The following is a 24948-nucleotide window of genomic DNA, read 5'->3' on the forward strand; positions in this document are numbered from 1 at the left end:
AGTTTGCTGATCCCTGGGATAGAACATTGGCAGAGTGTCACTGGAAAGTTCAGGCTGAAAAGGTCTTAGTGAAGAAAGGGTAAACTTAAGCCACAGCTCTTTGGATGTAAGGCCTGGAAGTTTGAAATGCTAGATTTGAACATTTTTGTGTCTAAAAAACATGTTCAGTGGTTTATTTTTGTTTATTTTTTGAATAGGATAATATATTTTGAATTAAGACGTGGAAGCTGAAGGTCAACCACACTGGCTCTCTCTTGTAGCATTCTTGAGTCCTGCAAGAGTGTATGTGGGCATCAGCTACGGAAGGTGTGTGTAGGGCTATGCCCTCCAGCTCTACTCTCACCAGAGTCTTCATGCATTTTTCTGAATATGCTTAGAATCGTTCTTGTGAGGATTGTGATTTAGGAACCCTGCATGCAGAGGATTCCTGATTGCCAGAAGGTTTCTTCGTGTATTCAGCCAAACATACAACTAATCCCATGGTGGGTGGGTGGGTATGTAGTATGTGGGGATGGGGATAGAGATAGGGAAGACTAGTCCAGTTGCTTTTACAGTTGTCTGCTGCCAATGAACCTGGTGCAAATGAACCTGGTGCCGGTCTGCCAAAGCCACCACCCTTGCAGTACTGATGGCAGGGCTAGTGCCCAGGACCTCCATAGTTTATTCCCATAGTGTCCTTTGAACAGGCTGAAGAGGGCTACTGACTCACTCTTTTGTGTTGGCAAAGGGGGCCAGATGGAAAGCTTCAGGGGGTCAGATTAAGTTCCTGGCCCACCAGTTGTCTACCCCTAGTTTAGAACTTTGGAATCTGACACTTTGGGAAGTTTTGTGGTTAAGAATCTTGGAGCTGGAGCGTTTTCATGCTGGTATGTTAGGAGTGGTGGGTGGGAGGGCCACTGTGAAGAACTGTGGAGTTTTGAAATGCTCCCTTACAGACATTAATGGTAAATCATTGGCTTATCTGCTGTAATTTGGGAACGGTTTATGACTCAGAAACAACGAAGAAATACTAAAAACAAAACAAAAAACCAACAAGCTGTTAAAATCTCTGTTTTTTAGTTGCTCAGATGTAGGTTTTTGCTTCTGTAGGCAGGAGATGTAAGGGGTGATGTGGATCATTAAGAGGCTCTGACGCTGAGCTGCCACCACACAGGTGGCTTTGCTTGGTCGACACTAGGGGCGGGGGTCTAGGCAACCCCCCACCCCAAAATCAATCCTGCCCATGCCTGTTCTAGACTACAGCGTGTTATTTAAACACACACCCCATACTCAGTTATTGTGTGAAGCTTTAATCCTCTTTACATTACACAATGAGGTTAGATCATGTGGGTTCCTAGCTGCTGTATTAAGAGGGGGACAAAATAAAGGACCCAGGTATGAAATGGAAAGAACGAAAGAACGAAAGAAAGAAAGAAAGAAAGAAAGAGCAGATAAGCGATTGATCAAGCTGAGGTTTAGAGAGTGATCACATTTACGCACGCTCTTTCCTGCTCTCTCTCTCTCCCCTCATCATCATTTAATGAGGTCGGAAGTGGAGCTGCTTAATGAAGTTTAACAGGGTTTTAATTACTGGCAACTCAGAGCCTGCTCTAGTAGGACAGGGCCTGGCCGCCAGCAGGAGTGATGGGGGGTGCTGCTTCCTTGCCAGCCTCAGAAAAAAGGCTGGATCTTGGGCAGCCGGCAGCAGGGGGGGAGGTGGAAGCACTGGGGGAGCCCCAACTTTGCTTCTTGCTTCCCCCTCCCATTAAACAGCAGTGACTCTATGGCTGGGAGGCTATTGCTGCGGCTCTGCTTTTCCCGAAAGCACTGCTTTCATACCCCCTTTTTCTCCCCAGATATTGTCAGTTGGGGGTCAGTTTCTGTCAGGACCGAGCACCTGGTGTTCAGCAGTTGCCTTGGAAAATCCAGAGAATGGGAACTAGCAGGTTTAGGGAGGTGGGCTTTGCTCGCAGCCCAAAGTCAAAGGGAAACTGCTGGTTCATTGGGATATGAAGTAGATCTGAGCAGGGTTGCCACCTTTTCTTCTGGTTGCTACTCCTGTGCATTTCATGGCAACCTGATACATTGAAATATAGCAGGTGAAGCTTCATCTGGTATAGAGATGAGTGTTAGGTAGAGCTGCAGGTGTTGTGTGCCAGCCTGCTTTTACTGGCATGGGAGCAGACCCAGGAAAAGGGGCGAGGAGGAGATGGCAACCGTAAGCCCAGAGAGTTGTGTGCTTTCCCCCCTAGTCAAGGACAGAAAGTTTGTTTCCTGCTGCACCTGTTCTTCACACATATATAAGGTCTGAGTTGTGTCCAGGTTCTTTCTGACATGAGTTGGAGTTCACTTTATATGGTTTTCTGTGTGGAGGGTTGTTCTCCTAGTGGTTAGAGCAGGTGTGGTGTTTCCTCCCTTCCACCCAAAGACAGAGACATTGGAAATCTCCCTGTTCTGGCACGGGGGGTGGGGGGAGAGATTGGACTACCCCCTTTGTTTTAGGAGGGGGCTTTGCCTTGACCCCCCCGACCCTACTCTCGACCCCCTGAGGGCGCAGCGTCCCCACCTCTCAGCATGGCTCCTAGCGGCCGACGCGGGCCTGACGGACAGGTCTGGCAATCGGGCAAATTGTGTGGAGGAGGTGGAGCATGAGGCCCAGTCGCCGAAAGCCAGCAAGGGCCAGCGCCTTGCAGGTCCTTGTCTTGGCACAGAGAAACCTCGCTATCACATGTACACAGGGAATTTGGTGCACATGCTCCACTGGCAGAAGCACTTATGCGTTGGCTGGCATGGCCACCCATCCTCCAGGTCTCGGTGTCCTTTGCAAAACAGGGCACAGATGCATTTCAGGGCAAGGGTGTGTCTCCTCTTGAGTGCATTGTGTGACGAGTGCCTACAGATGAGACTGGTGATGGGGAGAATTTGGGGAACGGGCACAGGCTTCAGGGGAGGACAACCCTATTAAGTGGCTGGGTGACAGGGAAATCTTCTGGCAAGCTATCTCACCTAGGTCCAACTGAAATAAAATGTGAGTAGTCCTCTTACACAGCTCCTGTTCCTTTAAATGAGGCTGTGCTGGAGAACGCCCCAATGGGTTGCGGGCCCCATGCTAATCCATGGGTGTCCCATGGGTCTCATTGGCCCACTGACTTCAGTATTGTCTACACTGACTGGCAGTGGCTCTCCAGGGTTTCAAGCAGGGGGCAATCTCAGCCCTATCTGGAGACACCAGAGATTGAGACTGGGTCCTTCTGTAGGCCAAGTAGATGCCACTGAGCTACAGCTTGAATTTTCAGACTTTAGACTTCTTCTATAATGGTGGGGGGAGTTCTTAAGCTGGTAATGCTTCACTTACTTTTATATGTGGCAAGCAGACCCTGCTGCATCTGTAGGTACTCCTGTGCACTTCGGCCTCTGATGGCGCTACTGGACCCGCCTCGGTTTCCCATGGTTCCTGTGTCTCCATCTTTCCTTTTCTGCTGTGTTTTGTCCCGGGCTGAAAAGAAGGAAGTGGCTGGTGGCTGTGATACGATTTGTAAAGTACTTTGCAGCCTTTGTGATCTGCACATCAACAACCCTGCAAGATGGGTTGCAGCTCTTCCCATTTTACAGCTGGGAAACGAAACTGAGAGAAGAGGTGCTTGCTTGAGATCATGTTGTTGTGAGCCTGTTTTAGGGGTAACACCTGAACCTACAATAGGCAACAGAGAGGTAGCCACCTTTTCTCCAAACGACACATTCTGCCTGCTGGCTCCAGTGTTGTGAACAGCCTGCCATTGCGATTGCAGAATTCTTTCGGGGAGAGGTTTGAGGCCCAGGGTGGGTGGGCAAAAGCAGAAGGTGGGCAGCTGACATTAATATTAATTCTGCTGCAGTATGTCCTGGGTGCTGGACAACAGGGAAGGGCAGGCCTTAGACTTACAGTATGGGATCTACTTTGTGTTTTACTAGCAGCCGCAAACCCACCTTTTGCAACCAGGTGCAGAAGATGTAGAATTAAAGAACATGGTGCCTCTGAACAATGGCTGAGCTAATGGATTTGTTTTGAGTTCCAGAACTGAGCTGAACTCACAGTTCTTCCACACAAAAATCTGTTCTTGGTGACCCCAAGCTTTGTTCATTTCAGCAGTGCAACTGTGGGAAGGGGGACTCATTTTGTTGTTGCTCTTGTTAAATAACTGGGAGCCAGAAACACTTGCTGATCTACTGCGAAAAGCCTGTCAGTAGATCCCAATTTATCATCTGCTCACTCTTGCTGCACAGTACAGAGCTTTCAACCTACTGTAGAGTAAACCAGTGTGGTGTAGTGGATTTGGATGTGGGAAACCCAAGTTCAAATGCCTACTTGGCCACAAAACACATTGGAAGGGAGCAAGATCCTATGGGCTTGTCCATACTACACAAGTGCACCTACCTGTCTCCTTATTAAAGGGTGTCCAACATTATGTCCTCCCCACCCTATTGTGCAGGACCTTCCCCCACCCCTTTAAATTCAGGGTTTTTTGTTCTTGTTTTTGGGTATTTTATACTTTCTAAGGATTGAAAAAGAACACCCAGCATTTAAAAGGGAAAGGTGTGAGAAACACTGGCATGGGGAGAATGTCATGTGACTGCGCCCTTGCATTAATGGGGAGACAGTCACAAATTCACATTTCATTGCGGTGTGGACAAGCCCTCTCTCTGAGCTTAAGCTTCCTCACAAGGCTGTTGGTGAGGATGGGAATGCTGTGTGTACCAATACAGTCTGTGCACACCCTCCCATTTACTCTTCATCCAGTACCCGCCCCTGCTGGTTTGGGAAGTGGTATATGCACAATGTTAGCCACAATCCATATTTATCCTGCCGATTCTCATGAAAGACTGCATTTTGATGCGTTTCCTCCCAATCCGGCTTTGATCCGAATTGAGACAAAGAGCAGCCTTTCAAGCATGTAATGTGTACACACAGCCACACTTCTTGGGAAGGGCAGGAGGTGAGTTTGAGGGCTGGCTGATGCCTTGTGAGGACGGGGTATAGGGAAGACTCAAGTGGAAAGTCATGGACTTAGGGAAATGCTTTGAAGACAAAGGGAGGCAGAAGGTGGAATGTGGAGGGAAGAGAAAGAAAGAAAGAAAGAAAGAAAGAAAGAAAGAAAGAAAGAAAGAAAGAAGTGGGTTTATATAGAGAGAGGTGGTGTGTAGTTGAAGGCAGAGGAATACATGTAGCACTAGGCATTAGGGGAATGGGAGATAGAGAAGGAGATAAAGGTGCCCAAGATCAGATACGTAGGAAGATGGAAAAGGGGGTTTAGGGGAGAAGAGACAGCATCAGACTCCTGGGCAAATACGACTTGTGGAGAACACTGTGCTAAGCTGGGTGGGTTTGCTAAGGAAGCAGAACTTGGCCTAGTCCCCGTCCGAGAGAGGGATTCACCTCTTGACCTTTGGGGGCTGTTCCCAGCTCTAGGAGAGCGAATGGGGTCTTCAGTGGACTAGCTAAACCCATGGGTTTGTGGCACAGTGTGGGGCTAGAGAGAGGGGTGGGAATCAGGACTAGTGCCGCTGCTTCCAGCTCAGCCATTGTATTTGTGTGACCTTGGCAGGGAGTCTTCCTCCCACCTGTACCATTGAGGATGGCGGTGGAGGTACCTGCCTCTTTGTAAGTGGCTTCTGGAGGCCAGAGAGAAGGGATTTTGGTCACTTCTTGGTTCTTGGTCCAGGTTTTAGTTTAATGGTGTAGGGTGGGGGTGGGGGGAGAAGGAAATAAGTCCAGCTGTTCCCCCAGGTTTTGCTGCTGTTATTGCTTTTTTTTTGTTGAAAAAAATTATTATTACTATTATAGCTTTGCCAAGGCATGCTGAGAACTGCGAAATCGTGACACAGAGAGAGGGAGAGGAGAAAGAGAGAGAGACTAGACAGGGTGGGGATGTCACCTGCCCCCCCCCTACCATTCCACCACCCCCCAGTCTGCTGCAACGCAGAAACCAGGGAATGGAATAGGAAAGAAAATGAAATGCGTCTGAAGCGAGGAGAAGGGAGAAATCGTCGGGTGGAAAAGGTGGGGGGGAGGGCGAGAGAGCCAGCGAGTGAGCGAGAGGCCTGGCCCTGCCGTAGCTCCAGCCCCCCTCTCTCCCCCTGCACAGTATCGATCGGCAGCCGTGGCTCGAAACCATTTTCATTGTCAGGCGCTTGGGCTGACGGATGCCCCCCCCCAACAAAGCGCAGCCGCTGGGGGATGGGAAGGGATGCTGCAGCTTGGGGGCTGGTTCCCCACGCCCCATCATATTAATCCTATTTATCATCCCTGCTTCAGTTTTATCCCTCCAAAATAATATCTCACTGCAAATTCCAGTGTCCCCTATTCCTCTCCCTTTCTGCCCCCTGTCCGCCACCCTTTCTTTTCTTTGTAGTTTGTTGAAGGGGACCATTGTTCATCGGAAGCCACCCCCCTGTACACACCCATTTCTCAAATTTCCCTTATCATAGGGGGCATACTCCAGATCCCTTAACATGGATTAGTTACCCCTTAACACACATTAGATATCCCTCCTTACTTGCAGCCAGGACCGTTAAAGAGAGGCAAAGAGGACGGGATTTCTTTTTCTCCCTTTCGATGTACGCTTATGGGTTAAATGTGATTCTCAGTGATATTGGGGGTGGCGTGAGCATGGGTTTGGAGACTGGGAATAATTCCCAATGTACTGAACCCATATCAAAATTGAGGAAAACTCCCAGTATATGTACCACCTCCCCCCACCATGTATTGCCAGGCGTTGTTCTGTCCTGATCGCAGTCCGAGTGAGAATTATACATAGTTTAACTGATGGTTTATCGTGCTGGACCATGTATTGGGATTCAGGTGCTGGATCACGACTTGTGTCCCAGACTGGGGGTGACAGAAGGGAACAGAAGCTTTGTGGGGACTTAGAACAGTTTCTGAAACATTTCATAAGGAGAAATCTGGAGATATGAGTGGAAGGTGAAGGGAAATACTCAAGTGTGCAGTTGGTACACCATGCACATACAGAGGAGGTGGCCTGTGTTCTGTGGTAGCTACTCTCTCGCAATCCCAGATACATAACATAGGCCGATGCAACCATTTTTGGCTAATTTGTGATTAGAAGCCCATCTGACTTCTCAGCAGGACGAGCGGATTGTTTGATTATTCCAACCCCATCTCCAGATCACCTCTCCTTCATCCTCAGAAAAGTTCCAAGTGATCCAGAGGCTGTGTTGTTGAAATGGGTGTTGAAATAATCCCATAAGCGCGCTCCGTCATGTAGCAAAGGGAGCTCGCTTTGGCTTCCCACATCGCAAATGAGCAATAAAGCAGTTGCTTGAATCAGTTCTGATGTGAGGTATACATGCAGGCATATTTATTAAGCCACACTCCTTATTCATTATCCTATATTCTCTCATGTTTAACTCCACCATCATGTGCACCTACTCGTCTGTGTACACGTCATCCTGAACGTGAATCAATGCTTCATTTCACATGCTTGTGCCTTTTAATTTTATTTCTGGGCTTTTTCACCCTAGTTTTTCTCCCCATAAATTGCTCAAAACACACTTTTACACTTGAATACTAACTGGCAAACATTCTCTCTCTGTGTGTATGTCTCTCTGTTTCACGGGCACTTCAGTTCAGCTTGATGATACTTTTTAATTGCAGGAGAAAGTATAAATAATCAAAATGAGCTTCACAAGCTGACAAGGCTTGTGTGTCCCCCCCCCCCCCACTTTCCTACACACGCTCGCACAAACATTCAGTTTAAATTGTCTTTCATGGCCCATTTCTGCCTGCATCTAAATAAAGTTTCATCATCTTCGTAGCACATCTTCATAAGGGAGTTTCCTGCATTTTCAAATCTGCTAGCAGAGCTAATCAAAAGTAAGCACCCCAAGCTGCCATTACAAACATCAACACAAATGTTTGCCTGAATGAGTAAGGAGGATCCTTCCCCCCTTTTGAAAAAGTGATGCTAGATACCGAGCATTTAAAATGGTAGAGTTGGAAGGGACCCTGAGGATCATCTAGTCCAACCCTCTGCAATGCTGGAATATGCAGCTATCCCATATGGGGATCAAATCTGCAACCTTGGCATTATCGGCACCATGCTCTAACCAACTAAGCCATGAAGGACTTGTTTAGACAAGGGCACAGCACTGGCACATAACTGAAAGCATGTGAAGCAATGAAAGGAAGAAAGGATGATTACGGGTTTGCACAGCATTCTGCTGCACGGACTTTTCTTTCTGCCCTGAGTCCATGATTTCTCCCTGACCCACTGTGGACTACCTGGGCCTTTGGCATGTTGTTACCATGGGCATGGGATTTGCTTGGTGTGTCTGATTTCTTGAATCCCTGCCCTCTAAACTCAGATATTTAGAGGGAGCTTCGGGCTTTTTTAGCGGTGCTAGAACAGGCACTGAGCACACGATCAGAATCAAGCTACATTACTGAGCCTAGGCATTGAAACAAGAGTGCTGAGCTTTGGCTCTGATTAGACCAGGGGATTATCCACACCGAAGGAAAATGTGGATCCTGTCTTGTTGTCCCGGACCTTTCCTCCTTTAAGTGCAGGGTCTTTCAGTTCTGGGCTTTTTGGAATTTTGAAGAAGGGGGGGGGGACCCAACAATTTAAAAGGGAAATGTCGAGGACAGCACTGGGATGGGAAGGATGTCATGTGGATGCCCCAACATTAATGGGGAGAGAGGCAGGTGCAAATCCACATTTTGGTCCTGTGTGGACAAGCCCTTTTTAAAACCACCCCTCCACACACATCCCACAACTACAGCTGCAAATATGCTCACAGAGTTCGTTTCCTTGCAATCAGTGATGGTTATTTATAGTGCATAAAATAAATGAAGTGCCACACAGAAATTAAAAATGGTCCAAATGCTTCTGGTGTAATTGTTGGCAAGGCACAGATGGGAGGGAGACAAGAATATTCTTTTTAAAAAGGCATTCATACAAATGTGGTGATTTGATGCCCCCTTTGCTTTCTCCCTTATTTATTTTTTAAGATTTATAAAAACAAAAGAGATATCAAAGGACGAAAAAAGCAAGAGGAGGAGTATTTTAAAAGGAAAACAACAACCAAAAAAGAACACATAGGAAAGAGCTATCCCAGGCTGTGTACACATTACCAGTTAAAAATTCCGCTAAGTGGTTCTTTTTCTCTATTCAGATTGAAGCTGCTTTGGGGGGAAAACACATCAAAACGCAGTATTTCATAAGAAACGACAGGAGAGATATGGATTTTGGCTAATGTTGTGTGTACAACCATTTCCCAAACCAGCAGTGGGAGCGCACTCGGAGTAGAGCAAACGGAAAGAAAAGATGATAGCAAAATCAAAACATTCCCTTCTGTCCCAGCTACACACATTTTTAAAGACCATCCCCACAGCTGCTGATTTCTCTGCACACATGGTTCTGCATGTGTAGGGAGGCTGGAGCTGGTGAAGATCTGAGTGCTTTGGGAAACTGGAAACTAGCACTAGTGTGTTGAGGAAGGTTTATTTGACATAAGGCATGTATGACACATGTGTGTTTAAGGCAGAATTTAAGGAGAACAAACAGTGTTTGCTGTTGCAAAAGGAGAGACAAGTGTGAAAGTGCAAATAGTAAAAATGTGCTCACAACAAGGACTCTGTGTGTATGTGAAGAAGCAAATGAGTATGAAAAAAGATGAGGACAGAAATGTGGACAGCCAGAATAGGAGTGTAAATGCAGAGAGCTATAAACGCACAAGCAAGGTGGAATAGAGTTATCCTTCCAGTTTCGCTCATATATAGTGCATTGCAGGGGGTTGGACTAGATGACCCTTGGGTCCCTTTCAAGTTTACAGTTCTGTTATTCTGTAACCAAGTCTTTTTCATGTATGCCTCACATTCTGAAAGCATTCCCTTCTATGCTATCTGTGGAGCTTTTGAGCTTCTGAGATTTCATCAAGTACTTTCAATTCTGTCTTTGCAGCAAAACGGTCCAGAAAGTTGCAGTTTTTAAAACAGATGAATGTTAAGATTATCTGAGTGCCAAAATCTGTGCCCACAATTTCTGAAGATGTCCTATGTGGCTGCAGAACAGGGGGGCACATACGTACCTGCCTACAGTGCTTCAAGGTTTATAGCTAGTTCACACAGCCATTTCTGGTTTGGTTTTACATAGTGAAATCCTAACATGAACCACACAATGCTGCTCAAAGTTGGCAAGGCTAGGATATGTTGGATTGTAATTCAGACACCTGTTGAAATTTGGTGACCATGGTCCAAAAATGAGATCTGGATTGATTTCACATTGAAAAATAATCCAGAAAGGGTCACATTAAACAGTGTGATTTAGGTATGTTATAATCCAGAATGGCCGTCCTAACCTATACTGCTCATTGAAGTATCACACAGCCATATTGTTGAATTTGGGAAATGCTGAGGGTGAAACCCACACCTCATCAAGAACATTACATTGGCTAGAATCCGGGGTTTTTTTTGTATCTGCCAATGCATTCACACAGTCATGCAGGTGTGTGATGAATGACAACCGCCTAGTTTGTGAAGGCGTCGTGTGAAAAGGTCTGAAGAAATTGGTGAAGAAAGAAAGGTTACCTCAGGATTAAAAGCGGTACCTGCCTTATATCAAGTGGTTGTATGAATGCATTGAGGGAGGGACTGTGACTCAAAGGGTCCCAGATTGAATCCCTAGCAACTCTCATCAACCCTGTCCATTGGCCATGCTGATGGGGGCTGATGGGAATTTTAGTTCAGCAACATCTGCACCCTTGCCTTAAATGGCTCCTTCTTAAGCCCAGAGGCCACAAACTGTTTCCTTCAAGACTGGGAAGATCCATCAGGGAATCCCAGAACTCAAGCCTCTCATTTTTGAACTAGGGTGACTCCTTGCATGACCTGTGAAAAGTCCCTGTACACATTGGCTTCCGTTGCCTTTTATATTGCACACGTGCCTTTCCACTACTAAGGGGCCTGAATGCATTGAAGGATTGGACTTCTCTATCTTTAACCAAGGAGCAGGTTGTCATGCAGGGGGTGGGGGAAAGTTCATTTGCCAAAAGAAGTCATAGTCAGGTTATTTACATGCCACATTTCCCACAACTACATCAATGCTGAAAGTGCTTTGTGTAAAAACATTCAAAAACAGTTAACATAAAAGCAATAAGTAAATAAGTAATACAATAACATAATGAAAAGTATAATATAGCTACAATGCTAAAAACAACAACCACCCAGTGATTTGTACATCAACATTTAAGGGAGCATACAGCTCAAGGAAAAAGTACCAGTGACTTCACATCCAAATGTTACATCGACACACTTTGCAATGCCAACACCCCTTTTTATACCTCAGCCCAAAAAGCCAGTAAATCTTCTCAGAGTTGTTCCAGCAGCCTCTGCAAAGGGGCCATAGTAGAGCATTACCTGCCCTTGTGAATTCTGTTTCAGTTTTACCTTAACTGGGCTGTGGTGGACGCACTGCCTTTCCAAAGTGATGGAAACCATGTACCTGTGTGGCACAGTGGGGCAGGACTCAAGTCACACCCTGGTCCTTCTGCACCACGTGTTCTTCTAGTTTTCGTGGTTCTTTTACAGTAACTTTGAGCTTGCCGTTTCCACCACTTTTTGTGTAGAAATCCACTGTCTCCTTCACCCGGACACCCCCAGCTTGCAGGTTTTGGCCTACAGCAAGCAATGGGCATAAATGTTGTGTGCAGCGCTTGTGACAATGACTCTTCAAATTTGTCCATGGAATGTTTTAGTGCTGAAGCTCTCTAAGGGTAAGTTCTAAATATTTTCCCTCCCTTCTGATCAACTCTTTAAAGATGCAGAAGTCCCATCAGCTCCCCTTTTCAAAGAGTGCCAGATGTGAGCCACACTCACAAAGGGATAATTGGGAGGATGCAGTAAGGCTCCCGATTATTCCTTTGCCAGTGTGTGCCAGAGTTAAATTTGGTGCCTGATGCAAGCCACACTACTTCAGATGGGGTTGAGTGATTTGCCCATCCCATGCACCATGGATCAGCCCCACCCATCTGTCAAACCTGGCTAATGGTTTCAAGCACAATTTGACCCGGAAGTGGTTCCCCAGCCCTGTCTCAGAGGTACATGAGCTCTCTTTCCTACTTCACATCTGGTTACCTTAGCCTTAATCCAAGAATGCAGATTCTGTGGCACTCTTGATGTTGTTGTATTCCAGCAACTTCCATCATCCCTGCCTCGGCCATGTTGGCTGAGGCTGATTGGAGTCAGAGTCCAACAATATCGTTTTCCCCTTCTTTGCCTTTATCTCCAGCGTGAAGCCATGGTTTGTGTGTACTTGGCCTTATAAGACACACACTCTGCACATGCTCACAGGCAATTTCTTTGCCCCTGCCTTGTGGCCTGTCAAAAAACAAACCTGCCAATTGAGCAAAGATATTAATGTGGATACTGTGAACAGACTGGGGACAAGCAGGGCTGCTCGCTTGTGTTAATGTCCTCTTGTCAACACCCTCTGGTCTAAGAAACATGAAGCTGTGTCCCAAGAGAAGGTGCTTAAGGAGGGGAAAGACCTCCCTGTAGGACAGAGCAGCCAAGAAGGCCTCAGGCCTAGACCTAGGGCTAGGGTTGCCACTGAAATTTCACCTGAAACAAAATTCGAGGCAAACATGCGTTGTGTTCCTCCAGAGGCGAAACACCCAAGGGAACTTAGAAGGGCATCGATGAGACGAACAACGTTTCACGGTGATCTTTTGCCACCACATTTCATTCAAAGTGAAATTTGGAGCTTGGAAATTCCGGGGTTTCTCCTCAGGCGAAACGCCTGGGGGAAAATCTCAGGAAAGCTAGAGGTTTCGACACAACCAGCAAAATAATATAGACAACAATCTACAGCAGAGGTTTGAATACCCCAGTGCCACGGACCCAGGCTTTTTTAGAGGAGTGCACCTGCAAACATTGGTGTGGAAATTGCCAGCCGCCTGTATAGGCAAGGGGAGAGATAGTAGTGAGCCACAGACCCCCTCCTTCTCTCCCTGCACTCCACCCCATAACTTGTTGTGCCTTCTGCCACCTCACCCCCCCCAAAACCTGCCCCATTCCTTGTACTTTCCCCCCGCCTGCTGCTCCCCTCCCCCGCCCTGCTCCCCCGGGAGCGCACTCTAATAATGTATTTGATCGACTGGCGGCCGCGGACAAGCGATTATTGTCTTGTAGGGAGTCAAAAGTATTGATCGGGGGAGAAATATGAGCAGCGCGATGGAGCCGGCGCGTCACATACAATAACCACAGCCCCGGGGGAGCGCCCGCGACACCGGCCGTCTCCTCTCATTACCGCCCGCCTCAGCCAGCCGCGGGGACAGGGAGACAGGGACTGGGCAGGGCGACTCTGCTCTTGCCCCTCAATGCTGACCCGCAGGCCTATTGCTATTCCAGCCACAGGTTCCTCATAGACGGCATGGGTTGTGAGCTGGGGGGGGGGTAGGGAGCATGGCTGGCTCCTTAATGAATCTCTTTGCCCCCCTGAACAGCTTGGCTGGTGTGTCGCAGTCACAACCTGTAGCTCTCCACTCCAGCAGAAAGAGGTCCTAATACTCAAGGTGGCCTGGGAGCGGGCATCTCTTCTGACCTGAAAGTCTGAGGATCTAATCCCAGAGATGTGGTGAGGTTGCTCTGTACATGTTCAGAGGCCCTCAGAGCTAAACCTTAGGTCAAAGGAAAGCCTGCCTGCGATCACATTCCCAAACAGGTGCACATCTCACAACTTTGATACCCTAGTTTGAGGGCAAACTTTAGCCTTCTTCTTGTACCCTGCATCAATGCATCGGCATCCCACTGTCTAGCAACTGCTGCTGACCTAACTCACAGTGAAGGATGCAGTGAGAATGGAGCATGAGGACTTTTTGCTGCCAGTCTAATTCAGGAACTCCTACTCCAAGAATTAAACATCGGTCCATTGTTCTTTTGTCACAGTAGAGTCAAACAGCCTTGGTTGCTTCGACTGCAGTCCCAAGCCTCCTAACCAAGCAATAACTCCCATTAAATTCAATCAGACATAATTCCAAGTAAGCATGTTTAGGATTGGGCTGCTGAAGTTTAGTTTAGTTTTAGTGATAGATCCCCTCTCTCAAAATCACAACTGCAGTGTTCCTATTTTGCAGGGCAAGAGCTGTACAGAAGTACAGCTCAAAGTTGCAAAACTGTTTTCGCAGTTTTTCGTTGTTGTTTGCAATGACTCTGTGAGGCAGGGCACTGTTCCCATTTTACATACATACTGTTGTATGTATTTTGCATACATACTGTTCCCATTTTACAGGGACTGACATTGGATCATTGGCTTAAAGCCTCTCAACGAATAACTTGTTTTAATCCATGCTTTCCTGCTTTTGTTCGCAAGCTGCTGGGCCCTTTTAAGTGAACATGTATATAGAGCTGTCTTTATATAAAGAGTTCTTCTAGTCCAGTTATTACCTACTTTGACTGATGGTGTCTCTCCAAGGACTCAAACAGAGTTCTTTCGCTTCTTTGCAATGTTGAGACTTTTAAAGTGAAGACACCAGGCTGGAGTCTAAAACATCTGGAGGGCACTAGGTTGGAGAAGGCTGCTCTGTTAGTTCTGATACTATGTGTGGTGTGTGTGAAGTTTCTGTTACTCTGGGGCTCATAACCCTCTTATTCCAGCCCCTGGGCTCTCTAAACTTACATAAGCAGCTGTGGATATGTGCTTTTAACTCCCATACACCCAATTAGTCTAAGCCTAAATTAGTAGAGGCATGTGTGTGATTTTCTGGACGGCGCAAGTTTTACTTGAAATGGGTTAGAGCAAAGGTGTACAAGATGGGATGTAAGCAATTTTCTGTCTTGGGAAATTGTTATTCATGGGCTTCTTAGGGGCATAGATTGTAGGTGTGTCTGGGTGGCCATGTGTCACAGTGTTCCTGGATATGTGTGTGCACAATTGCTTTCTCATGTATTTTAGGGGCTTTGCCCCTGGGCAAAGTCTGGCCTCTCAGTTGCCAATCCTGAAGGCAAAAGTGGGATGTGGATAAGCAGAACATGTGGCAATGAGACTTGGCAGCTGGTGAGCATGAATTGGAGCCTTTGCGCTTCAACCCTCACTCCAGAGTGGCTCTCTGGCAGAACTAGCTGCTGATCTGAGCTGTGAATACAAATGGCTTGCTCCCACGTATACATTGCATATAAGGGGTTCATGGAGAATAAAACTATCAATGGCTACTAGCCATGATGGCTGCGCTCTTTCTCCATTGTCAGTGGCAGTAATGCTTCTGAACAGTGGCGTAGCGTGGGTTGTCAGCACCCGGGGCAAGGCAAGTAATTTGCGCCCCCTAACCCTAACCCCCAGATGTTGCGCCCAGCCCCCCCTGCACCCCCACGCTACGCCACTGCTTCTGAATACCAGTTGCTGGAAGCAAGAGTGCTCTTTTGTGCTCAGGTCCTGCTTGCAATCGTCCCAGAAGCATCTGATCGCATCTGGTTGACCACTGTGAGGACAGGATACTGGACTAGATGGGTCATTGGCCTGATCCAGCAGGCTCTTCTTACGTTCTTATCTTGCATATAGTAAATAAATGATCTCAGGTCAGACTACTTGCATTACGAAAACCTCTAACCAATGATAAATCCATAATTATCACTGTCTGTATTTCTCTGTTTTTTCTTTCCTTCCTTCTCACTTTTAACAACTCCCGCCCCCCTCTCACCCCATCCCAAGCCATGTATATCTTTACCTGCAGCTCCAGATAATTATTTCATACATCTGATGAAGTGGGCTGTGGGTTCGGTCATAATAAATGTACTAGTCTTTAAGGAGCCGCAAGACTCTTCATTGCTTTTGCTGCAAGAGACTCACACAGCTACCCCTCTGAAAAAAAGCAAAACTCAGGGTACTCCTGGCTGTCCAAATGTGTGAGACTATGAGTAGTAGTGTTTGGTGGATGCACTGATGCTTTTGTGTGTGTGTGTGTTCGTGTTCGTGCATGTGTCACATTGCCGAGAGCGAATGTGATGGTCATCATGTGCAAGGGAGAGCCGTTGGGTGGGACCGTGCTGTCTCTCAGACTGGAACAGGCCACATTGCCACAGGTGAGTGTGAGAACTGGTGGCATGCTGCTTCCCCCCAGTGGTGAGTTGGCGAAAATGCAGAACCAACTGCTAGCATCGAGCAGCAGCTATCTGTTGTCTTACTTACTTGGCTTTTATGGGGCTTAGAGCTTATCCACATTTACCTTTTGCCCCACTCATTCCAGGCATAGGTCCATGCTTTCAAGCGCTGTGTCTGATTGAATGCTAAAGAGCGGGCTTTTGCAGGGAAAGCTCTGGGACAAAAAAAAGGGGCGCTCGGACTCAGAGCTTTAAAGTGTGGACCGTGTCTGGAAAGAGCAGAGGAAAGGTAAGTGTGGATAAACCCTGAGCCCCAGAATCTGTTTCTAATGCCAGAGGTCAGCCCTAGAGCATATGATGCAATAATAAAACTGCCTCTGAGTATAAACAGAGTGGTTTTCTCTCATCACCAGTTAACCACAGCCAGGCCCCACATTTCTGATGTTTGGGGCGGGTTTCCAGGGTTCATCAGTCTGGAGTCACCCCAATTGTGAAGACAGAAAGGTGGTTCTTGTCTCTCCAGGGATAACTAAACCTGGTTGAGTAGATGCCTCACCATCTTAACATAATAAGCTCCACATTGAGTCGTCCACAATGAGTTGTGAGGATATTCAGTTAAGAAGACCATCATTATGAGATTTCCTGTAAGAGGTAGGATGGGATTAGGATTGCTAGGTCCAGACCCTCAGAGATCGCATTTACCGTTTCAGGGCTGGGCTGTTTCTCTGTCTTATCATCCAGACAGTCTGAGTCCTGCTGTACCACCTGGGGACCCGAGGCACTTGCCTAGGGCTGTGTACACATTACTGGCTTAAAACACAGTTAGGCTGCTTGCTCCCCCCCCCCCCTAAAATCAGATCGAAGCTGGTTCTGGTTGGGGGTTGGGGGAATGCATAAGAATGTAGTTTTTCCTAAGAAATGACAAGGCAGATACGGAATATCTATGGATTGTGACCAACCTGGTTTGAACACTGCTTCCCAAAGCAGTGGTGAGCGCACACAGGATGCAGTGCAAGCCGTGTTGTGTGTACACAGCCCTGGACAGCATTTCTCCAGCCACTGACAAAGGGGTTCAGTTTCCTTTTCCCCCAGTCCCACACATGCTTCTGCTGCTAAGGACATGCCAACCAATAGATAGGGATTGTGACAGCAGCTGCAGAAGGAGTACCCAGTAGGCCTGGGAGCCGGGTTTTAAGGATTGTCTGGATGAACAAGTCCTTGACCCAAGAGGACTAAAGAGCACCGAGAGGTATTGGGGGCAGTGGCAAGCTGGAGGTCGATGGGAGGGAGGTCCTAAGGCTATTGGCTATAAGCAGTATTTGAGGTGAGATGTAGGACTGGAGTTGCAGGATCTAGTTTGTGTGTGTGTTTTGGGGAGAGGAACTGTGTTGCTGTTTTAATCCTTCAGCTAGCATGCCGAAAAGATTATAAATGGTCCCACTCACATTGGGGGTTGGGGCTGGGCATTCTTCCAGATTCAAGAGAAAATTTGTCTGTGCTCATGCCCAGGTATGTAGTACAGCATGTGTGAGAGAATGTGGTGCCGTGGTGAGTGCATTTTGCACGAACCCTTCACACCACATCTGTGCTGGGTGTCCAGGAGTGTATGCATCAGAGCCCTGGGTATGGCAAGCACAAAGGGGAGGGCAGCACCTGTGGGCGACAAGGGTAATTGGCAGGTAACGCACATGCCCACGCACATGTGTTTGTTGTGTGCCAGTCCTTGCAGTGTTCTTGGCTCCCACCCCCCCAACATACCGCTATGGCTCCTTCCTCCCAGCTGCTTCCTGCCACATTCACTGTTCTTGCTTCTGAAGCACCAGGGGACTCCCCCGGCTCTGCCCCAAGCTCAGAGGCCCTTCCTTGTCCCGCCATCCGCTCTTCCCCTCTCTGGAAGAGTTACCGGCTGTCAGCGGCAGGCAGGGCTCTCCAATGCTCTCTCTCCTGCACCAGAAGCATCGTTGCCATGGTGAACTCAGGGCTGTGGGCGGCAGGTAAGTGCCAGATGATATACTGGTGCCAAACTGAGTGCATGGGCCACAAACAATGCTGCCCCTGTCACACCCCACTTTCAGCACTTTTTGAAAACTATTGTCTATCGCCAGCCCTGTCTTCTCTGCAGCTCAGTGCAAAGGTGAAGGGAGAGGATAGGGTTTGGGGAAAGAGACTCCAGTAGGCCTGAGGTCAGGGCTGGAGCATGGAGTTGGGGATAAGTGGCAAAAGCACACTGGGACTTACGGATGAAATGTATTTGAAACAGAGGGGAGCATTCTTGCTTTTCTCAAGTGGGGCTTCTGTGCCCAAGAGCTCCCTGCCAGGCAGAAAGCCAGCTGGAATGTTTTTGTCCCTGCATAGAGATGTGGGCTTCGGGGTGGGATGGGGGGAAGCGCCACATCTAATTTCTGCTGTTAAAGTCACAGGAGCCCTGCTGGGAAAAAGGTGGCAACCTGACTAAGAGCACAGGCCAAGATTTCCAACTTTGCAAACAACCACAGTAGCTGTGCCTTCAGCAACAACTTGATGTACAGCCATTAGCAAGTGATGCTTATCTCCTTGCTGCGAAAAGTTTCACTTGCTGATTTCTGCAGAGCGAGGTACTGTTAAAAGCACAGGCTCTGGTCACTATGCAAACCGAGCTGCCTGCGAGGGTAGTCCCAAACTTATTTCTATCCTGCAGCGTACTGATGAAGAACCTGTGGCCCTTGTGATGTTGCTGGGCCACAGTTCCCTTTAACCCTGGCCATTGAACGAGCTGGCTGGGGCTGACAAGAGCTTGAGTCCAACGACATCTCTAGAGTCACTGCTTCCCCATCATTGCTGCATAACTGTAGATTGAAGCAAACAAACCAGTTTACTCTCCCTGTTCCCCTCAGCTTCCAAATTCCTGCAAGGCTTCCTGAAATCCAAGGAGACAGCAGGCTGTCCCATGCAAAAGTAGACATTGTCCATGTATCTGTCATAACTGCTTGCACGGTACTATTTTTGCATGTGCAGCTTATTATGCAGGAATGAAAACAGATTCACTTTCCTGCAAAATGACTAAAATGGCTCAGAGCTCTGCCTTCCTTTGTATCTGGCTACCCTAGCTGTTTCCATCCCAGTGTTTTCCTGCAGAGGGTGCTGTAGAGAACCAAGGCAGGAGAATGAGGACCGGCTGCTAGGGGTAGGAGGAGCGCTGCCCGGAGGCTGGTTTCTGGGCTTCTGTTTTTAGCTGGGGTTTCAGTAAATTGGAGTCTGTTTTTAAAACATCTAAAAATGTGAAAGGGAAGCAGAAGTGAAAGCCAGCAAAGGGTGGCCGGCAGTTTGGAGGACTGTGGTGGAGGAGGGGAGAGGCTGGAGAAGCATCATCTCTCAGGTCCGGCTGTAGCTGCCGGGTTCCCCTGAGAGAGAACTTGTGCAAATTTAAGAGCCATAGTGAGGAGGAAACTCCTGAAATTATTTCATGAGTGACGTGACAATTGGTAAAATTGCCACTTTTAAAAATAGGCCCTGCTCCTGTATCTCTATAGCAGTAATTCGAGATTCAGACATTCAGCTGCTGAGGCTTTTCCGGATGTGGAGATAAAACTTTCCCCAACAGATTTCTGAAGAAATTCTTGTATGTCTGGCTGCTGTTAAAGGTACAGGGGCAGGACCCCTGAAAACGTCTTACTTCCCTAAAGCAGCAGTCTTGGGCCATTTCAGAATCAGGATGCGCTTTTTCACGCTGCTGTGCAACTTCAGGCCAACTCTTCAATTTTCTGCCATTTGTACGTTTTTCTTCTTCCCTCTGTTTTTCGCCATTTCTGGGCTCTTCCATAGTGTCAGCATCTTCAGATGGGATTCCATTTCATAGTGACACATTCAGGCTGCACAATTTGGAGTTCTTGCTCAGCAAACCTGCTTCCCCAAAGAAGCAGACTTTCTGTGGTAAGCAAAGTGGAAACCGTATGATGACATCCTCTTGACAATAAGGATGACAAAATCTGCCCATTTGGGTTTCTCTGAGTTTCTCATTTTTCCAGTCTTAAATGCAATACTCCACATTTCCACATGAGCTTGCAACTTAAAGAAGAAGAAAAAAGTTCTCACAAAAACTCACCAGCATTTTAGTGTGAATTTTGCCTAATATATACACACACGTGTATGTTCAATTTTGCCTAACTCAGGGAACTGAATTTTGAAGAATGGCTGTGTTTTGGTTTGTGTATTCTTTTGGAAAGTACGTAAAGTATGTAAATTCATCTTTAAATAAGAACTGAATAGGATACCACCCCCACCTCCCACCCAATCTGTCTTTGAATCAGTGTCTCCTGCAAACAAATCAGAATGAATTCTCAATAAAAAGCCAGCATAGTCTAACCTCCTTGCAAATAGATCAAGATTATTGCTCAAGAAATAGATTGTTTGGAAGCAACATCTCTCTGCCTCTCTCTCCTTATCATCTTCTCCAATTCTCTGTTTCTTTGTGCGTTTCTCTTCCTTTTTAAAAAAGACAGTAAGCAAAAGAGTTTTGGTCCCTGTGGTCTGACCAACTTTAGGTGAGGGTGCAGTAACTCACTTAGAATCATAGAATCATAGAGTTGGAAGAGACCACAAGGGCCATCGAGTCCAACCCCCTGCCAAGCAGGAAACACCATCAGAGCACTCCTGACATATGGTTGTCAAGCCTCTGCTTAAAGACCTCCAAAGGAGACTCCACCACACTCCTTGGCAGCAAATTCCACTGTCGAACAGCTCTTACTGTCAGGAAGTTCTTCCTAATGTTTAGGTGGAATCTTCTTTCTTGTAATTTGGATCCATTGCTCCGTGTCCACTTCTCTGGAAAGAGAAGCGGACTTGTGGGTACCAACATCACCGGTTGACGACTAGCGCTGAAGCATCTTTGAATGTGGGATGGCTCAGTTGGTAGAGCATGAGAGACTCCTAATGCCAGGGTCACAGGTAGAGTCCCACATTGGGCAAAAGGATTCTTGCATTGTAGCGGGTTGGATTACATGACCCTTGTGGCCGCTTCCAACGTTACAGTTCTAGGATTCTATAAATGCTACAGGTATTGGAGACACTAGCTGCCTTCAGACAAGTCTGAGATGACTGTAAAGAACAGAATTGCCAGAGAATTTACTTCTGCTTTAAACCATACTCACGTAGCAGAAGAAGTTGCTGCTTCCGGGCCTCCTACCCTAACCCTTCCCACATCTTGCTGCTGAAAGAATGAGAAAGGAGGATGGAGGGCAAACAGAGGACTGACTGGGACAGGAGATGCAGCTGGACATGCTTTCACTGCTTTTGTGTGGTTAAAAAGTAAAAGGTAGAATCTCTGGGTTGTAACCTGATAGCCATAGTGTAAAAATACATCTCAGATACAAACAACCCTGTTCATAAACAATATGTTTTCACACACACCTGTTACTCACTTCATGCACATAGATGCATAACACCCCAAGCATCTCACACGTGCACACATTACCACTTTTAGTGCTGCTGTTTCAGTTTGGTTGAGTGTCAGCGGTGTCCTAGGCCCTGTACAGAATTTGCAAGAAAAGTAAAAATCCAGTAAGAGAAGCCTTTGCAGTAGGACAGAGTTTTTGTTGTTGTTGTTTGCAGATCACAACACATTTTCCCTGCGATCCATATATTATTTTTACATTTCTTGTTTACTGAATATATTGGTCGCTTTTTAACCAAGGCAAGCCAAAGCAACCTACAGTATATAAACAAACACATCCATGAAAACTGGCATTAAAATACAAATAAAAATCTAAAAGGCAGATCTATTTTTTAAAAAAAGCTAGATTAAAACATCCCACCCACCAGGGGTGCCAACTTAAATAAAATATTGTGGGGGCCCAGGTAAGCCCCGCCCCGCAAAATTGATAGCATGATGCAGTGTGCGCACACAATTTGAATGGGAATGCCCATCAACTTTGTGGGGGCCTGACCCCCTAAAATATTTTATTGTGAGGGCCAATGCCCCCACAACCCCCGGGAGTTGGGTCCTATGCCACCCACGCAAAGCTACAGAAAATTAAAAGCCAAAGGCCTGGGGGAAAATGTAATGTAATGTGATGTAATGATGGTGCCAGGCAAGCCTCACCAGGGAGAGCATTCCACAAACAGGGAGCCACCACTGACAGGGCCCGTTCTCCTGTTGCTGCCCATGAAACGCCTCAGAGGACAATTTCGGGGTCTGGGTTCATATGGGGAAGAGGCAGTCCTTGAGGTACTGGGGTCCTGAGCCATATAAGACTATAGGTCAAACAAGCACTTTGAATTGGGCCTGGAAACTAATTGGCAGCCAGTGCAGTTGGGCCAGGATTGGTGTTATGTGCTCAGACTGTACTTCCCCAGTGAGAAAGACCTCTGCAGAACTACCTCCTTGTACATGCCAGACAAGTGTCATTTCTCTTGTCTTTTCGGCACCTAATTTTTCAGCGCCTTCCTTTTTTCATAAGCCTTTTAAGCAAAGATTTTCAGATGGTAGATATACCTGATTTGAATTTCTATTAATTGTTTATGTTTTTTATTGTTAATTATTTTGAAATGTTTTCAAGGGAAGTAAGTCATAAGCTGAATAAGTAATTGTAAATAAATAACAGAGAAACTGACATAATTCTTACCCACTGTCAAAATATTTTAGGGCTGCCACATTTTCATCTTGCTGGGCTCCTGCGTCTTTAGCATTTGTTAGTCCTTTGTAATATTTGATCCCGGAACTCCCTGACAGGCAGAAATTCAATAAAGAAGGGTTTTCCTATCCACATCAGAAAACGTGTTGCCATTTAAATTTTCTGTTTGTCACAGAAGTCGTGCTAGGAGTTTGGGGTGTGTGTGTGCACATACCAATTCCTGATAGGGTTTGATCAACAAAATCTAATCCTTTTGGGTTTAAGAATGGTACTTTAATTCCTTGCATTTGTAAATTGAATGAACAAGCCCATTGATGGGAAGGTGCATTTAATCTGAAAATATGGCTCTTCCATTTTTGGTTCTGAATTAACAACATTCAAAGAAGGTGAGTTTGGATGTCATGTTTGTGTATCTTGTGGGCGGCAGGGGGGACGTAACCCTTTAGCTTATTATTCTTTCTTAAAACCAACTTGCTTGCCTCTTACTCATACATACCTACTGCCTCCCCATTATCTTTGATCAGAGGTTATAGAAACTGCTGATTTTTATCATTCTCACTATCGGTCGCCTTACTGTAGGTTGCTTGCAGCAATGAGTTCCACTTATACTGATCACTCTGTATACAGTGCTGCCACCTGTTCCTTCTGCAGTTCCTCCCCTGCCTCTAACAGCAGTTTGACACTCAGAAATGGAGTAGGTGAACTTTTGCCCATCATTTCATCAACACAGCAGGGGAAAAAGCTTCAGCCGTTTTATTTCTGCTTGTCATTGTCATTTTAAAAGGAGGCATTGTGAATATTCCTCAGTATCGTTTTGAACCTTCTTTAACTTCTGATGTTGCTTCACATCTACACCACCTCCTTCTAGATCTTGATTGTCATGAATCCCATGGAGATATCGTGGAGAGGAATGGTTGGATTCTGAGGACGAATGGGTGGAGCTCGGGGAGTTGGAAATGGATGACCCTGGGGAGCGTGCTAGTGGAATGGGGAATGTGACATTGGGACCCTGAGATGTGCCTGAGCCTGAGGAGTAGGCCAGAAGTCTAGGGAGTGGAGAGCTGGATCCAGGGCAGGGTTGGCAGAGGACTGTTTCACCCCATGACATCAGACACTCCTAGTCAGATCAAGCCAGTGTGAACCAGCCCATTTGCTTGCAGTGAAGATTAGGGCAGTTTGATCCAACCCCTACAAGCCCAGACCTCACATCAAGACTGGTGACCAATAATTGCACGGCAACAACTAGGACAACTTCATTGCAACCATGGTCAAGTCCTTCCAGCAGCCTTAGAAGAAGGAGACACCCACACGTTGGCTTCAAAATCAGAGGTGTGGGAGAGAATCAGTGGGTGATTACACCAGTGTGTTTAGACTGTAGGCCCAGGACTGGAATTGAAATGACAAGGTGTATATGCTGCAGTACCAGTTGAGGCTAAATGATGAGATCCTTGATGAATTGGGGCAAACAGCTCTGCCTGGCATCTGATCAGCCCTCATTCAGCTGTGTGGTAGACCTGAAGGTTGCCTGGAGTTCCAGTACCATGCTCCGGCACACATTTCCCATTGTAGTGTGTGAACATGATTGGTTTCAGGGGAGGAACCTATGCAGATTGGATTAGCATGTTCCCGGTTGATGAAGGATGAGAAGACAGGAAGGTGAAAGAAGTGTGTGTGCCTCTGTTGTGGGAAGGTGAGGCACTGTGCCATGTTGTGTTCAGCCAAGCCGGTTGTCAAGACTCTGGTACTAGAAAACTCAAAATCCTAACTCTTATAGAGGTCTGGGAGCTGGGACCAAAGAAGGAATGTGGACCTCCCCAGAAGGCCCCTGAAGCTCCACCACCACTCAAATCAGCCATCACCTTGCCTATTTGGGGAAAGGGGTGCCTACTTGAGTCATGATAGACTCAGGACCCTCTAGCAATTTCTTGGATTGGGACATTGCCAATCAGCAGAGCATTGGTTCATGCGAGCTCAGTGAGTCACTCTTCATGGAGGCCATTGACAGTAGAGCAATGGTGCCTGGCACAATCATGCGGGCGACTGCACCTGCTACTCCTGAAGTTGCTGGACCCCCAAGAAGAGCTGACATATTACCTGGCAACCCCACCATGCTTTCCCATTATGCTGGGGGCTGCCCTGGTGCACTCAGCACAACTTGTGCATCTCGTGGGGGCAGCGGTCCCTGGCATTTTCACTTCTATCAGCAGTACTACAAGAAAACAGTGTTGGCTGCAGCCACTGCGCTTTCTTCCCCTGAAAACACCTTACCCC

General features: G+C 47.0%; 1 protein-coding gene across 12 annotated transcripts in view; it reads left to right on the top strand.

Moving 5' to 3' along the window:
* Positions 1-24948, top strand: part of POU2F2 (POU class 2 homeobox 2) — a 109518-nt gene that overhangs the window by 50142 nt on the left and 34428 nt on the right. The window contains exon 1 of one of the 12 annotated variants that reach the window (XM_083753804.1): positions 17967-18063. The exons of the other annotated variants lie outside the window; for them this stretch is intronic. Coding sequence (XP_083609930.1) covers positions 18036-18063 — 28 coding nt within the window. The 5' untranslated portion in view covers positions 17967-18035. Of the gene's footprint in view, positions 1-17966; positions 18064-24948 lie in introns of those variants that run through there. 12 annotated transcript variants of the gene reach the window in all.

The sequence above is a fragment of the Podarcis gaigeae genome, assembly GCF_964106915.1.
Source record: "Podarcis gaigeae genome assembly, chromosome: 8".
Taxonomy (NCBI): domain Eukaryota; kingdom Metazoa; phylum Chordata; class Lepidosauria; order Squamata; family Lacertidae; genus Podarcis; species Podarcis gaigeae.